The sequence below is a fragment of the Rhododendron vialii genome, chromosome 7a (genome assembly GCF_030253575.1).
Source record: "Rhododendron vialii isolate Sample 1 chromosome 7a, ASM3025357v1".
Lineage (NCBI taxonomy): Eukaryota > Viridiplantae > Streptophyta > Magnoliopsida > Ericales > Ericaceae > Rhododendron > Rhododendron vialii.
This window is the reverse complement of record NC_080563.1, coordinates 19431863-19445580: the sequence shown is the minus strand read 5'-3', so window position 1 is coordinate 19445580 and position 13718 is coordinate 19431863. Positions and strand designations below refer to the sequence as shown.

General features: G+C 38.3%; 2 protein-coding genes across 3 annotated transcripts; both read left to right on the top strand.

Annotated features, from left to right (window-relative positions):
- Window positions 1–491: 491 nt before the first annotated feature.
- On the top strand, window positions 492–5026 carry LOC131334021 (uncharacterized). Its single transcript, XM_058368887.1, has 7 exons — window positions 492–643; window positions 1202–1280; window positions 1369–1438; window positions 3275–3384; window positions 4157–4271; window positions 4420–4527; window positions 4614–5026. The coding sequence occupies exons 2-6, from the start codon at window positions 1217–1219 to the stop codon at window positions 4502–4504; spliced, it is 444 nt and encodes a 147-aa protein (XP_058224870.1). The 5' UTR covers window positions 492–643; window positions 1202–1216; the 3' UTR covers window positions 4505–4527; window positions 4614–5026.
- Window positions 5027–6938: 1912 nt separating this feature from the next.
- LOC131334018 (E3 ubiquitin-protein ligase MBR1-like) lies at window positions 6939–13004 on the top strand. Of its 2 annotated transcripts, none has more exons than XM_058368879.1 (6): window positions 6939–7304; window positions 9853–10764; window positions 11208–11402; window positions 11498–11652; window positions 12235–12345; window positions 12546–13004. In XM_058368879.1, the coding sequence occupies exons 1-6, from the start codon at window positions 7167–7169 to the stop codon at window positions 12601–12603; spliced, it is 1569 nt and encodes a 522-aa protein (XP_058224862.1). In that variant the 5' UTR covers window positions 6939–7166; the 3' UTR covers window positions 12604–13004. The 2 variants fall into 2 exon arrangements, with proteins under 2 accessions (XP_058224862.1, XP_058224863.1); XM_058368880.1 differs by lacking the exon at window positions 6939–7304 and adding an exon at window positions 9340–9743 and having other exon boundaries at window positions 9892–10764.
- The last annotated feature ends 714 nt before the right edge of the window (window positions 13005–13718 follow it).

Here is a 13718-nt window from a genome sequence, read left to right as displayed (position 1 = left end):
ATAAATTATAAAATAACGTTTAAGCATTTTACAAATATTTTCATTAATCTTATGCAATAATTAATGATAAGTATTTTCATCGTACCTACAATCAAATAATGACATTTCAACATTTTTTAGATTTACAATTTTCAGTTTTTATTTTCCAAAAAAAAAGTCTAATAAAAGGGAGTGAGAAAACATTTTTAAGATTTCATGAATTTATTTTTTCAATTTTTTAGTAATAAATACGTATTTTTTCTAATTATACTAAAATTAACATTTTTTGTGCATTTAAATAATTAGGGGCAATTAAGTTATTTAATACATTATCCCATCATATCCACTTTCCAAATTCTCCTTCTCAAATAACTATTTAAACACCTCATTACACATTCCACTATTGTTTAAGCGACGGAGTCACTCTTCTTAACATATCACCCATGTTACGTATCCACCTTCAAATCCCCTCGTTCTAAATCGACCTATAACAAATCCATTCAAACGGGCCGTTAATAGCTTATAGCCCAACTTCAGTTTAGGGTTATAACCAGCAGCCATGGCTGTTTGTCTTCAACGATGAGGCTGCTTCGTCTTCCACGAGAAAGAGTTCACAGTCTGGCGACCATCTCCGATCTGCCTCGCCCTTCTTCTCAAAGCCCAGGTAATCTTCCTTTCTCTCCTCCTTCTCTCTTCATCTTCTTCTTCTTTCTTCTGAGATATGGAACTGCAAAGCAAGTGTACTGAGATTTAGACCGCCGTACGGGGTACGAATTCCGCACCCGTACCCGACAGGGGTACTCCGCCATAAATTGCGAGTCCGCGTAACATAGGTATCAGTGTTGCTACGAGTTTTTTTTTTGCAAAAAATGCAGCATAAAAATGGATAGAGCGGGAGAAATCGCTCGTTCAACAGCTGAGTTTGTGGTCGGTATCTAGTTTCGATGCAAAGGGATCTTCCGTAGCGCTTTACAGAACTTTTATTGTAAAACACTTGTACCTTGTTAAATCCCAACTTGGGTAGTGCGCTAAATCCCAACTAGGATAATGCAGCTTTTTATGTTCTTTCGATAGTTACATTAAACGTGATTAAGAAGATCATGGTTTGATGGGACTCTCAAGTTTTGCTGTCTCAAACAATAGGACACCGAAGCTGATGTTTGTTGTTTTCTGTGTTTCAAACTTTCACGTTGTAATGCATGTTGGCCCCTGGGGTTTGCAGCTATTCACAACCTTAATGGATTTGGCCTTTGTGCATAAAACTTGGGAGAAGTGGGCATCTAACCATGTTGGTTCTTCTGGTGAGCAAGCTAAAGCTGTTTATGAGTCTCATTCCTTCCTCTATTTTTATACATCAATAAATAGGTACGTCACTTTTCTAACTTGTAGGTCAACCATTGAAGGCTGCTTTGCTGATTAACTATGACCCAACTGGACCATCTCGTCTGTTGTCTACAATGTAAGAACTTTGTTGGAGTATTATGTGTTCCTAACTTCCTATTGTGTAGTTGTATGAAATGTATGATAAATTTTGATCTCTCTTGTTTGCAGTTTCTTAATTTCATTAATTATAGTGCCATAGCATAGGCTTAGCATCTTCAATTGATAGCAGTTACTTGGTAGGAACTGAACAATTGTTGTTTGTTAAGCTTTTGTTTATGGTGCTCTAGAAAAGAGTCTTAGGAAGTCTACTTACATCATTTTCTTCAAGTAGAAGGTATAATTTTTTCCCAACTTGTTTAAATTGCTGATGATGCATGAGAAAAATGAAGTGCACAAATACCACCATTAGGCTTCTGTTAGAAATGAAAAACTAGAAGTTAAACCAGTTTAATTGATAAATAGAAATTATTCTTCGATGTCGTCGTGAAATCTCCTAGTAAGCATATCTCCAGGGGGCAGAGGATTCTGGTTCCTTGTTGTTTCCATAATCTCTCAAAGTTTTGGTATGAGGTGTTGCTTAGGTTGAGTTTTATGTCTAACAATTGATAAATAGATTAATAGTGAGGGGATAATATGAGTAGTTGTAAACAACTTTGATTTGACAGAAAGAGAGTGATGTTTTTTCTGGGTGCATTAGAAATATAAGTGTTCAGGGTGTCTTCAAAATGTTAAAGATAAAGTGTATGTTCTGCTCACAGGGGCGACACTATAGCTTAACCCATGGGGTCGGCTGATCCCATGCAAGGAATTAAACTGCTACTACTATAATGCTATACATATAGATTGGCCAATATATGAACCCATTAACAATTGATAATGACCCCACCCTAGCGTGCAAACTCCAAAATACCCGATAATTTTTCTTTCCACACTACACATCTTCTTTGTGTTTTTTTATAACTCTATGCTCACCTTGACTAATTCTTAGGGACCCAATCTCACCATCCACTAGTACGGAGTCCGATTAAAGCTAGAACAATATCTTGTAGAACCTGATCCATAAGAGTTGATAGCATCTGGAAAGTTTCGAACATGAGGTGAGGTTTCAAACTTGGGTCCAATTAAAGCCATGACAATGCTCCGTAGGGTTTAACTCATAAGAGTGTATAACACATGATAGGTTTCAAACCCGAGGCCTTAGGAGGAAACAATACTCAGCTTTTTTCAGAAAGAAGCAAGAAAGTTTCAGCGTCTTAAAACTGTTTGTGTAAAGAAAAACTAGGTTTTGATGTTGAAAAAAAGGCATCTAAGACTAAATTCAGTTTTTCAAGTGGGTATGCGTCTTCCTATTTACTTGTTTAAAACCAATTTAATTGTTTAGTGTATTATTTGAGAGCTAATTTAGAGTGTGAATTTTTTGAAAAACTTAAAAGATTAAATGGACCTGTAAATAACAATGTTCGACGTTGGTTGAGTGTGATTAAAACTTGAGTTCGACCCCACGAAATAATGTTCATGGAGTCGTCACTGTCTGCTCATGTAGTTTGCTTTTAACATATGAGACAAAGCTCCGGGAGGGATAATCCTTCACTTTCAACTTCTACAGTGCTTCCGATTGGGAACATGTTTATGATCAAGTTACAACAAAATAACACATTTTTTTATCAACCTATGTGGAGAGCCGTTAAGTTGATGTTCTGTTAGTGGTAAAACTGTAATAGATACTATCATACTAGCATTTTCATGTAGATTTTTGTTGCTATCTTTATGTACTTATTCCTGAAACAGATCCCATGCTAGCTTCATTTATTTCGGCAAGAGAAAATGGTTATTCACCGCAATGTATACTCTTGGCGTGTGTTGGTCATTATTTTATGCTGGTGAGAGAATAGGCTTGATCTGGTGCTTCCAGTGCAGAGCAAGAAGGGATAAAAGCAGATCCTGTTGAACTAAGCCAATTTATTGATTTCTTCAAACGGAACAAACTCCAATCAGAGAGCTTTTTTGTTGGGACAAACCAATGTGAGTTCTACAGCTGCTTCAATGAAATGCATTTATTTAGCTTTCAAAGTAAGCATCAAGTATCAAGTATCTTATCGCTTCTTAGACCATAAGTCTTAAACTGATAATGAGAACAGTTCTCCTTTTGTGTAGTCATGTTCTAACAATTGCAGAGTTACACATAATACTCCATTTTTAAATTTCACTTTACTTTCTCTATTGAGTTTGATTCTACATGGCAAGAGATTTATGTGAAGTTCCAAGTGCCATAATTTTTAGGTAGCATCAATTGTGGACCATATGGCTATATGCTCGGAGATTTCAAAATGATTTTTCAATGGCAAGAATCTGGAATTAAGAATTTTAATTTTCCGTGGAGGCTGTTCGAGAAATTCCTCTTGATAATTCTGGCCCAACTTTAATTTTCTGGCCAAGTCAAGAACCGGTTGATTTTTCTCTTATAGGTTCCCACTCAAATGCTCCTTGGAAATTGAGTAATTATTTAGTAGTCCAGGAGTACTGCCATGTGGTACTCCGGACCACTTTACAACCGCACGTTCCTGTGGTCCCCACAGGAACGTGCGGTTGTAAAGTGGTCCAGAGTATGGACCCCACAGGAACGTGTGGTTGTAAAGTGGTCCAGAGGACCACGTGGCGGTACTTCCGGACTATTGTATAATTTCACTTGGAAATTTATCATTTGTTTCTTGAGTGTTTGTTCGTCTCATGAAATTCTGCTCATGATAATGATAATTTTGCGATCTTAAGCTTGATGTTCTGAATTTTGCGGCAGACATTGTCACATCAATTCATGAGAATTGGTTTTGTGCAAGGTCCATGAACACTACCAAACCCACTGGTGAAGGTGCTATCGTAACACAGACAGCAGCATTTCTCTTGGTTGCATTGTGAGTATTTGCTTATTTCATTTTAACAATTCACATTTAGCTACTTGCTAGATGTACAGGCCTTGATCGTGCCTTCATATTGTACTGGGCCTTCAATAGCCAAGTGGTAAAGTTCTGTATTTTCTAACTTGTTATTGAGGTATCACAGATATGATGGTTCCATTGGCTCAGCATCCCGTGCTATGGTGGTGGTTGATCAGCTTGCATGGCAGTTAGGTCGAAGAAACCTTTGATGTCTGACGTCATTTGCTCTATGGTACTGCAACTTTGTCACATGTATACAGATGCTCCTCTTATATGTTTCACTTTAACCCTTTTATCTGTTTCATGTTTTGGATGTAGGTGCTTTGGGTCACATGTTGAGTACTCGTTGCAAACCAGGTCTTTCTGGGAAGCTATTCAAAACCAGACTTGCTGAGAACCTCATCAACGTTAGGATATGATGAGAGGAACCCTGTTGAATTTTGCATTGACGAAACAGGCTGTGTGATAATGATGTACAAAGTCGCTTCTTGGATTCTGATGTAGCTGCTCTCGTGGTTTCAAAACATTAGTTTGGAACCATTGGGGAATTCGACAGTTTTTTGTTTAGTTAATTCCAAACTTATTTGCAGGCTCATTGTGTTTTGTTGTAACGATGTTGATTACTTGTGTACTGGAATTGGGAGGATACGAGGGTATGGCTTTTAGTAGGTAGGCTCCGGTTGTGTGATTACAAGACATGGTTTCTTTTCAAGTGTCTTAACTTTATCTTTCGTTTTCTCTCAACAAGCCAAATGCAGCATTCATTGCATAAGGTGTCTGCTACCCCGTGATGGGAGTGATTGTTGGTAAAAGCATCTCCATTAAAGCCCGAAATGCAACGTTAGCATCAGAAAGGGCTGTTTTGTTTTACACATTTTCAGCTCCACGGGGGCTGTTAAAGACATTGTCAAAGGGATACTGTAATGTGCTCTAACTGTGGCCAACCTCTTGCGATGGTGGGGGAGAGAGAGAATAGAGGGAGAGATCTTGTTGAGTTCCCTTTGTATATTTAACCCTAGTGATAGGGGCAAAACACTGCATAGGGATCTCATAAGTCGGTTTCTAGCGTGTGAACTCCATGTACTTGCAAGTTAGAACATGACACCGGTGTAGTGCCGTCCGACTCCCGTCTGATGCCTTAGACAATATATTTGTGGAAAAACGTATGTAAAGCTCAAGTGGATTGTGGTGCTAGAGTTGTGTACCTGCCCTCGTTGGAGGGGGAATGAATATATAGGCGTCTTGGAGGTAGACCGTAGAGTCATATGAGGACTTTGCCGGCGAATCATTAGGCATCGATAAGGATGGCCTTAGGAGAGTCCAATGACCGAAGTACCCTTCTCCAAGAAGAGTGGTGCCTTGAAGAGGGTTGGACTGTTTGTAAATATCGTTTACAGAAAAGTTGGACAAGGGTAGGAGTATCCTAGCTTATCGTTATCCATGGGATATTAGGTATCCCAAAGTGTTTGGGATGCTTGGAGCTTATGGGGATTAAGATCCTCAAGGTGGTTCTTCATGCGTTTAGGAGTTTCCCTTGGGATATCCATTACTCACACCGTGCTGGTTTGTGGCCTACTGATGTTTGTTGGTTTGGTCAGACATTCATGCCGAGCAGGGTTGGAACTGAGCCAAGCAGGTGTTGTCAGTTTATCCTTGATAGGATCAATTACTTAATTTTTCTTTAGAGGAACAATTATCTTTTATAGTGACTCTGACAGAGGGGAAATGTAAACTGAAAAAAAAGAAGGCAATTTTCTAATATTAGCAAATTGCATTGGTCTTTAATGAATTTTCCTACATTTCTTTACTTCAACTCTTTTTGTCAGAAAATTAAACTTCTATTCATATATTGATGGGAAAAGAATTCCATTCAAAGATCCACTATGTGAAATCTTTTCATGGGACGCAAAATGAGACACATCGCTGTCTGAATTTTGATAAATTAAACCACACGTAAAAGATCTGATCGGACATCAATAATGACTTGATTGAATTATATTAGTTATGAGAAATATGAACCCATTGACCGACTATTTCTCGTGAGACAATAATGCTTTGTTCAGGTTGATACCGATATCCAATCAACCATTGAACATATTTAGAATTAAGAATTAACAACTGAATGGCTCGCCTCGTTAAGTAAGATCATAGCGAGTTTAACATTACATGAGGATGGAGAAGATCTGCAAGGGCTGTAAATGAGCCGAGCCAAGTTTTGTCGAGCTTGAATTCAGCTCGTTTACTAAACGAGTTAAAAACTTGAGCCCGAACTTGGCTCGGCCGCTCGAGCATTAATGATCCGAGCCCTTAACGAGCCAAGCTTAGTTATTTACTAAACAACTCTCTTTCATCGAGCCAAACTTTCCTTAACAAGCCGAGTTTTTGGCGAATGAACCGAGCTCCATTCCGCTCATTTACTAAACTCGCCAAACTTGCAAGCTGCTTGGTTCATATACAGCCCACGACATTCAAACTGAAAAAAAGGCGGGGAAAAAACAAGAAAAACAAGAAAAGAAAAGAAAAGAAGAAAGTTGTCTTTGAATACGTAAAGACCAGACCGAGTCTGACTGAACCGTGGTTTCTCCCCGTCCGGTTCAAATACACAGAGTTTAACCGCGCCCCGTTTAATTCCTTTGCTAAAAGCAGCACATCTTTGAAAACACAGTAGACCCAAACCTTCTCTCTTTTTCTCTCTCCTTCTAGAAACATACATACACAAACATGTAAATCTACCATACACACTATGTCGAAAGAAAACAGTAAAAGCTGTGCCCTAATAAAATCTGGATCTAAAACTGGGCGGGTCTTTGGTTTTTTGGTTGTGATGTTGAAGATTTTGGTGGATCTTTGAAAGGCATTGGTGGGTCTGAGATGGGATCGAGCAGTAGCAAGCCCAATGCTGCTGGCGAATCGTCGTCGGCGTCGTCGTCAAGAAGTCGATGCAAGGGAAGCGGAGTGTTTCAATCTTCGTGTCTATCTGGATCCCACCACACTGACAATGACGATCAGGTCACTTCATCTTTGCTTTCTCAATTCTCTGCATTTATATATACAAAAACATGGAGTATTAAGGAGTGGCGGACCCAGAAATTTACGGGGCACATATTACTTATGACGGTAAAGAAGAATTTTATCAAGAAATGGATAGTTTCATACATCACTTTTAGTTAGTATGTTATTGTTTCTTTGAAGTGAACTTAAAAAAGAAATTTCTAAAAGTAAAATCCCTTGTAATAAAATTTATAAGTGAATATATAGGTCATTTACGTTATGATAACTAGAATGGAGTTTGCGGAGAAAAGAAAGGTGTAAAATTTACCTATCTAAAAAGAAGCTTAATAAATAATTTAGTGTAATTTTGGAGGACACTATCATAGTTTAAGATTATATTAGAAGGTACCAAAGTTATTTGGAAAAGTTAAACCCAAGGAGTTGGTCTGGTGGTCAAGGCATGAGACTTAGGAGTTTGTTTCCTTCAAGATCTTAGGTTTGAAATATTGCAAGTGCTATTAACTCTTATAGGGCCAGTCCCCTTGGTAGTGGACGGTGGGGTTGGTCTTGGTCTACCATAGATCAGTGAATCAAGGTGCATGTAAGCCGGTCCGAACACTCTAGAATATCCAAAAAACAAAGTTATTCCGGAGAATTGGGTGGAGGCACGTGCTCCCATGGGACCCTTAATGGGTCTGCCCGTGTATGTTTGTGTGAATAAAGATACATAGGATGAGTAATTGATGGATGTTTGTATTTGTTAACGAAAATGCCATATGTTGACTATTTGCATTTAGCATTTAAATTTTTGCTTGTTATAAAAATGGTGAGAGCAGATGGCGACTATGCCATTACTCTTTGTTAAATTGTGACTAGCTGTTTAGTTGGGGTTGAGGGAGTGCAACCCTTTATTGGATCAATTCTTTGACATGTAACATGTTAGATAGTTTTAGAGTTTAGGGTAGGTCCTTTTATGATTTGGCCTTTTCTTTTTTATTGCTCGCTTTCTTTTGTGCATGGGCAGCGTTCAATTGATGCCTTTTCAATAAAATTTAATTACTTATCAAAATTAAAAAGAAGTTAAAATTGTGACTAGCTGTTCTATTTGCTTTTGCATGTTTATGATTATTAAAATGGGGTAAATTTGGAACTCTTGTGTGTGTGCGCGCGCGCGCGTGCGGGGGTGTAGATGTATGTGGATGATTGATGGGAGTTTTGATTTCTTACCATCGTTTTGTTGACCTTGTGAATTGTGGTAGCAGAATGACACTATTGCATTACTCTTTGTTAAATTGTTTAGTTGTTGTTCTATTTGCTTTGGTTGTTTATGATAACTCTATTCCCATGGAGAATGCGGAAGAAAGACTTGAATTTTGATTTTTGTCTTTTGGCAGAGAATTTAAGGAACAACTCTTTTGTTTCATAATGGAGTGATCAGTGTGAGTGCACTGTGACTTTGTTTTTGGAACTTGGGTGTCTAAGTTGATTCCATCAAAATTTTACTTTTTATACTGATTTATAGGTTTAAATTAGGCTGCTTCTAGGTCATACATTTGCGGTGAAGGATGTCTGTTACATTGTGGCTGCTTGAAGAATGTTGAGTTTCACAATTTTCATTCAAGGTTGGTAGTAAAAAAGAAGCATAGTGTGTGCACTAATATGTAATCAATGCGCCAAGGACAATCTTTGTGTGTACAATTTGGTTGTGAGGTTGGCCGAAAAAAAAAAACATTGTGTGTACACTCAAATTTAATCAATGTGCTAAAGACAACTTTTTCTGTGCTTCACATATGATGATGTGTCATGAGCTGTTTTTAGACGGGGTTACAAAATAACCTATAGCAATTGCTTATCAACCTTTATCATTGGTTCAGGAAATTTTTGGGTTTTTAGTTTTTTTTTTGTTGGTGTAGGGAGACTCAAGAAGAATGTTAGTTGTTAACAAATGTAGCATTCCCGGTGGAATGAAGTTGATGACTGCATGCACTCACAATTTAATTATTTGCTGTTTGCTAACTTCGCAAAATACTGCCTCTAATTTTTAGCACTGCATGAAATATTCAGCATCTTCTCTCTGACCAAAGTATCAAAGTACATCTTGTTTCATTTCCTTAATTATCCTTCAACTTCAAGCCTTGGCTTTTGAGTGCAGTAGTAAATTATGTTTAAGGTAGGACCAATATAACCTGTTCAATTTCACTTGAGATATTGTGTGCTTGACAGAGTGCCTTCAAACATGAGTACCATTTTCAAGATTAAATGGATTAGAATATGTAGATGATCTTTACTATCTCAGCTTGGAAACTGCAGTTCAAAAGAAATTTAAGTGGACTCTTTTATTTTTCAGCTAGTTGTGATAGGAACAAAACAGTAATGGTGGGCATGCGTGGTTCATTTCAAATTTCTAGTGTTATTAGCCAGCCTGGACATTCCTTTTTGTGTAGGATCTTGAAATAGGTAATTTCTTTGAACTTTATCAAACACGTAGAGTGTATGAGCAACGTCGCCGTAATTCCTTAACAGTTATATTGATGTATATTTCTTGCTTTTGGTTTCTGATCATCAGAATGAAGAACATTCTTGTAAAGGGCCCAGTGAGAACCAGGTTAAACTACACTCAGACCAAGTTAAAGCTGATTGTTACGGTAAATTTCAAGCTGAGCAATCTGATGAAGCAGCCTGTATGCCTTCCAACTCTGATCTTCATGAGTGGGGTCAATCAAACCTCATGGATACTATCCCCAGGGCTGGCAGTAGTTCTTCCCAAGCTTTCTCAAGTCGATCATTGCACCCTTCAAGTCGATTCCTTTCTCGCTTCAACTTCATTCCCGGGAATGTAAGCTTCAGGCTAAGCAGGGCAACAAGTTTAGGGTCATCCAGGCAGGGTTTAGACTACGAAGATTTCGGTTCTCGCAACTTAGAGTCGCACCCTACTGCTACTGGATTTTCTGAAAGTTTGCAATGTGATCAGAATACCTCCGGCCTAAATGTAGCCAGAGACATCAATAACGGAGTCGAACTCAATTTTTTTAATTCGCACTCTCCAAGAGTGCAAAATGATGTAGAGAGCATGGAGACAAGATTTCCTGATAGGCGGATTGTAGCTCGAGAACCTCTGGAAAGGAATGTTCACTTTAGTAGAACCCGAAGTGTTGGAAGGCTTCGTGAACGAGTTATTCGCAGATCTTTTTTTCCTGACTTGACATTTTCTCCTTTGCAACAAGAGAGCGATGTGAGTGGTGCCAGTCAGCATGGTGGGACAGAGGCATTGGATGGTGGGACAGGGGATTTGGCATCCAACGAGAATGCTTTGATCTCATCCACTTCTTCAGTTTATCCTTCTTCTGGTATGTCTAACAGCTCATCCAGTGGTCGAGCTTTTGAAGGGGAAACCTCACGTGTAAGAGAAGTCAGGTATCATGATCTCTTGGAACATAGATCAAATTTTCTTGAACGGAGAAGAAGAATACGATCTCAGGTATGTAAATTGGCCCTATCAAAATTTGGACAAAGATTAGGGCTATTTTGTTTGTCAGTAAGTGGAAAAATGGATAAAAGGATATAAATTTTTTGCTTGCAAGGATATTTGGAACCCTTGGAAGATGCATGGTCCTTTTTGCCTGTCATTCTGGCCTCCAGGACATAATGCTGCCAAACTACAACCCGCTTGTTTGGATATGACCTTTGATAATTATTGTACGCTTTCAAGAGAGCCAAAAAATGTATTACCGATTAACTGTCTTTGCTACAGTTTTATATTTTGAAAATTTTCATAAGATTCTCTGCTATGATTTTATGGCCCATTGAGCTCTGTTTAGGCTCTTTTGAGTTTCGATGGTATCTTTTTGTGCCTGTGTGTCTTTTCTTCGTGCCTGTGGTTTATTTATTGACATACTGATTCTAAACAACGACACATTCTAGGTTCGTGCACTTCAGCGGCTGGGTAGCCGGTTTGAGAACTTGTCTGGACATGAGAGGTCTTGTATCATATCTGGTCAAAATCGGAGTGGTCGCTGCAGTTGTCGTATTAGTACTCGAGATGCTAATTCAAATGATGACACCGGTGCTAGGGCTAGCATATCAAGAATTGTCATGTTAGCCGAAGCTTTGTTTGAGGTAATGTTGCCTTTGTTGAGGGTGACGCTGTTTTTACTATATATACTTGTATGTTTTACTATAAAGAGCAATGGCTTATAGGTATTCTTGTTTAGGTTCTGGATGAAATTCACCAGCAATCTGTAGTTTTATCTTATCGACCTTCTGTGTCTTCAATTGGTTCCGTTCCTGCACCAAATGAAGTTGTGGAATCCCTGCCTTTGAAGTTGTACAGTAAATCTCGAAATCATCTGAATGAGGAGGCTGCACAGTAAGTATTCATGTTTCTCTTTTACTCAATGCTACGGTCTCCAGCTTACTTTGAAATCTTCAAGTGGAGGAGATTGGTTTTGGATTCAATACGCGAACAGTTTGTGTAGATTGAGGCCATTTGTTTGCTGCCGAATTTTCCTTTTCTTCTGTGTTCTATCATCAGTCAGAAGGATAATGTATTTTCTGACTTTGTTAGTCATTATAAAAATCAGTTCATAAGATAATCTTACAAAATCCGTAAAACAAAATTCTGCAAGAGGCAGCTCTGGATTGCTTGATGTTAATGATTTACATAGGAGGGAAGTATAGCTTGATGACCATGCAAAACCAGGATGGTGAATTGATCAAAGCAATCAAGAGGAAAGTTACTTTTTAGCTAAACTTATTTAGTTGTGTAGAAATAATTAACTCAATAACAGAAGATGTAAAGAATTGCCCAAATGTGCAATGTCCATCTCAATTACTGATTTGTAAACATATGCTATGCTATCCCCCATCCCTCCATCTTCGTTTGATTAACTCTCGTTCTGACTTGATTACCTTACTTAACATTGTTTTGCGCACATGCTTGATTACACAGATGCTACATATGCCTTGTTGAGTATGAGGAAGGAGACAATGTGAGGATTCTACCTTGTCACCATGAATTTCACAGAACATGTGTAGATAAATGGCTCAAAGAGATTCACAGGTATGCCCTAACTTCATTTGTTGAGCAAATTCTTTCTCCTATTATGTCGTAGTGAATAAGGATGTTGTCCCCTCATTGCCCTGCCAAGGCCTAAGTTTACACCCTACCACCGGAAGTTGTAGTGCAATTGCTAAAACTAGTGCAGAAATTTTCATTAAATTGATAATTTTTTTTTTGGCTGACTTGAATAACGAACACAGGGTATGTCCACTTTGTCGAGGAGATATCTGCAGAACTGATTTAGTGCCGGATAGATAAGGCAGTGAATTGCAGTTGATTTCTTGGCCCCTGGTGACCACCTGAACATTAGGAACTGGAACCTTGGGTACAGTAAGAAGTTATTTCCTTTACCAGCATGGTTTGAGAAGTTCTTTTCTGCTGGTATGGTTTTTCTTGCCTTGTTTAGTTCTTTGGTTGCACGATGAAAACATTAAATGAACTGGTACAAATGGTCTGAACTGTTCATTTCATGATTCTTCCTCCTTCCAGAATCTTGAAAGCTGCAAACACACACATACACAATAGAGAGTGACACAATGTTGTGAAAATTGTCATCAGACATGTCTTTGTGTAATTCAAAATTCCTATCTGGGTTCCTACACGCACCTTGGTGTTAGATATTTTATGCTACCCATTGAACCAGCTTTGCTATTCTATCACTCTGTGCATGTGTGTACATTGGTTACTATGTATGTTATCTTCACTAATTTGTAAGTGAACCAGGCTAGAATTCTTAAGCTTTCAAGATTTATGAGGTTCATAGTAGAGTTTCCAGAAAATATGCTTGTTATTGAACTGTTAACAAAAGGACCACTGGCTATTGAGAGTGGATTTCCAGGGTAATGAGATGGTTGGAGTCGTGGTTTCTAGGAGCTGAATGTTTGATGTGATACCGCAAGTGGGAGTTCGAGTACCAGAATCGTGCTCCGTTATATACCAGTTAGTAGTCCCACTTGCGGAGTATTATACCACCAAGTTTATGAATTTTGGTGCTCCATCTCCAGCTTTAGGCATATTATTCCAAATTGTAGAGAGAGATTTCAGTCACTGTCATCACAGGATCAAGACAAATTTATTTTTGGTTTGTTGGTGCGATGAATGACTAGAAGAAAAGTAAAATGAGATGTAAAACGTTATTTAGCTTCGGATGGTCGTTTATTTTTATTTTTATTTTGCATCAAAAGAGAACTTCAATAGGTATAAATGAGAGTTTGATACAACCCTAAACAAAGAGTAGATTACAAACAGTGAAAACTACAAAGCAAACGTTACCAAAAAAATACTACAAAATGGCATAAACCATGGGATGCAACTTGTGGGAAAAAGCCAAAAGGGTTCCTTTAGAGTTGATAATAACTCAACCATAACCAAAT

What these genes read in the sequence shown, in the direction of transcription:
- LOC131334018 (XM_058368879.1), top strand. Translation starts at nt 7,167, where the DNA reads ATGGGATCGAGCAGTAGCAAGCCCAATGCTGCTGGCGAATCGTCGTCG. An exon ending in CTGAATGAGGAGGCTGCACA is followed by an intron (nt 11,653 to 12,234) that starts GTAAGTATTCAT and finishes TTGATTACACAG; the next exon opens with ATGCTACATATGCCTTGTTG. An exon ending in TGGCTCAAAGAGATTCACAG is followed by an intron (nt 12,346 to 12,545) that starts GTATGCCCTAAC and finishes TAACGAACACAG; the next exon opens with GGTATGTCCACTTTGTCGAG.
- LOC131334021 (XM_058368887.1), top strand. Translation starts at nt 1,217, where the DNA reads ATGGATTTGGCCTTTGTGCATAAAACTTGGGAGAAGTGGGCATCTAAC. An exon ending in TCTCGTCTGTTGTCTACAAT is followed by an intron (nt 1,439 to 3,274) that starts GTAAGAACTTTG and finishes TGGTGCTTCCAG; the next exon opens with TGCAGAGCAAGAAGGGATAA. An exon ending in TTTTGTTGGGACAAACCAAT is followed by an intron (nt 3,385 to 4,156) that starts GTGAGTTCTACA and finishes ATTTTGCGGCAG; the next exon opens with ACATTGTCACATCAATTCAT.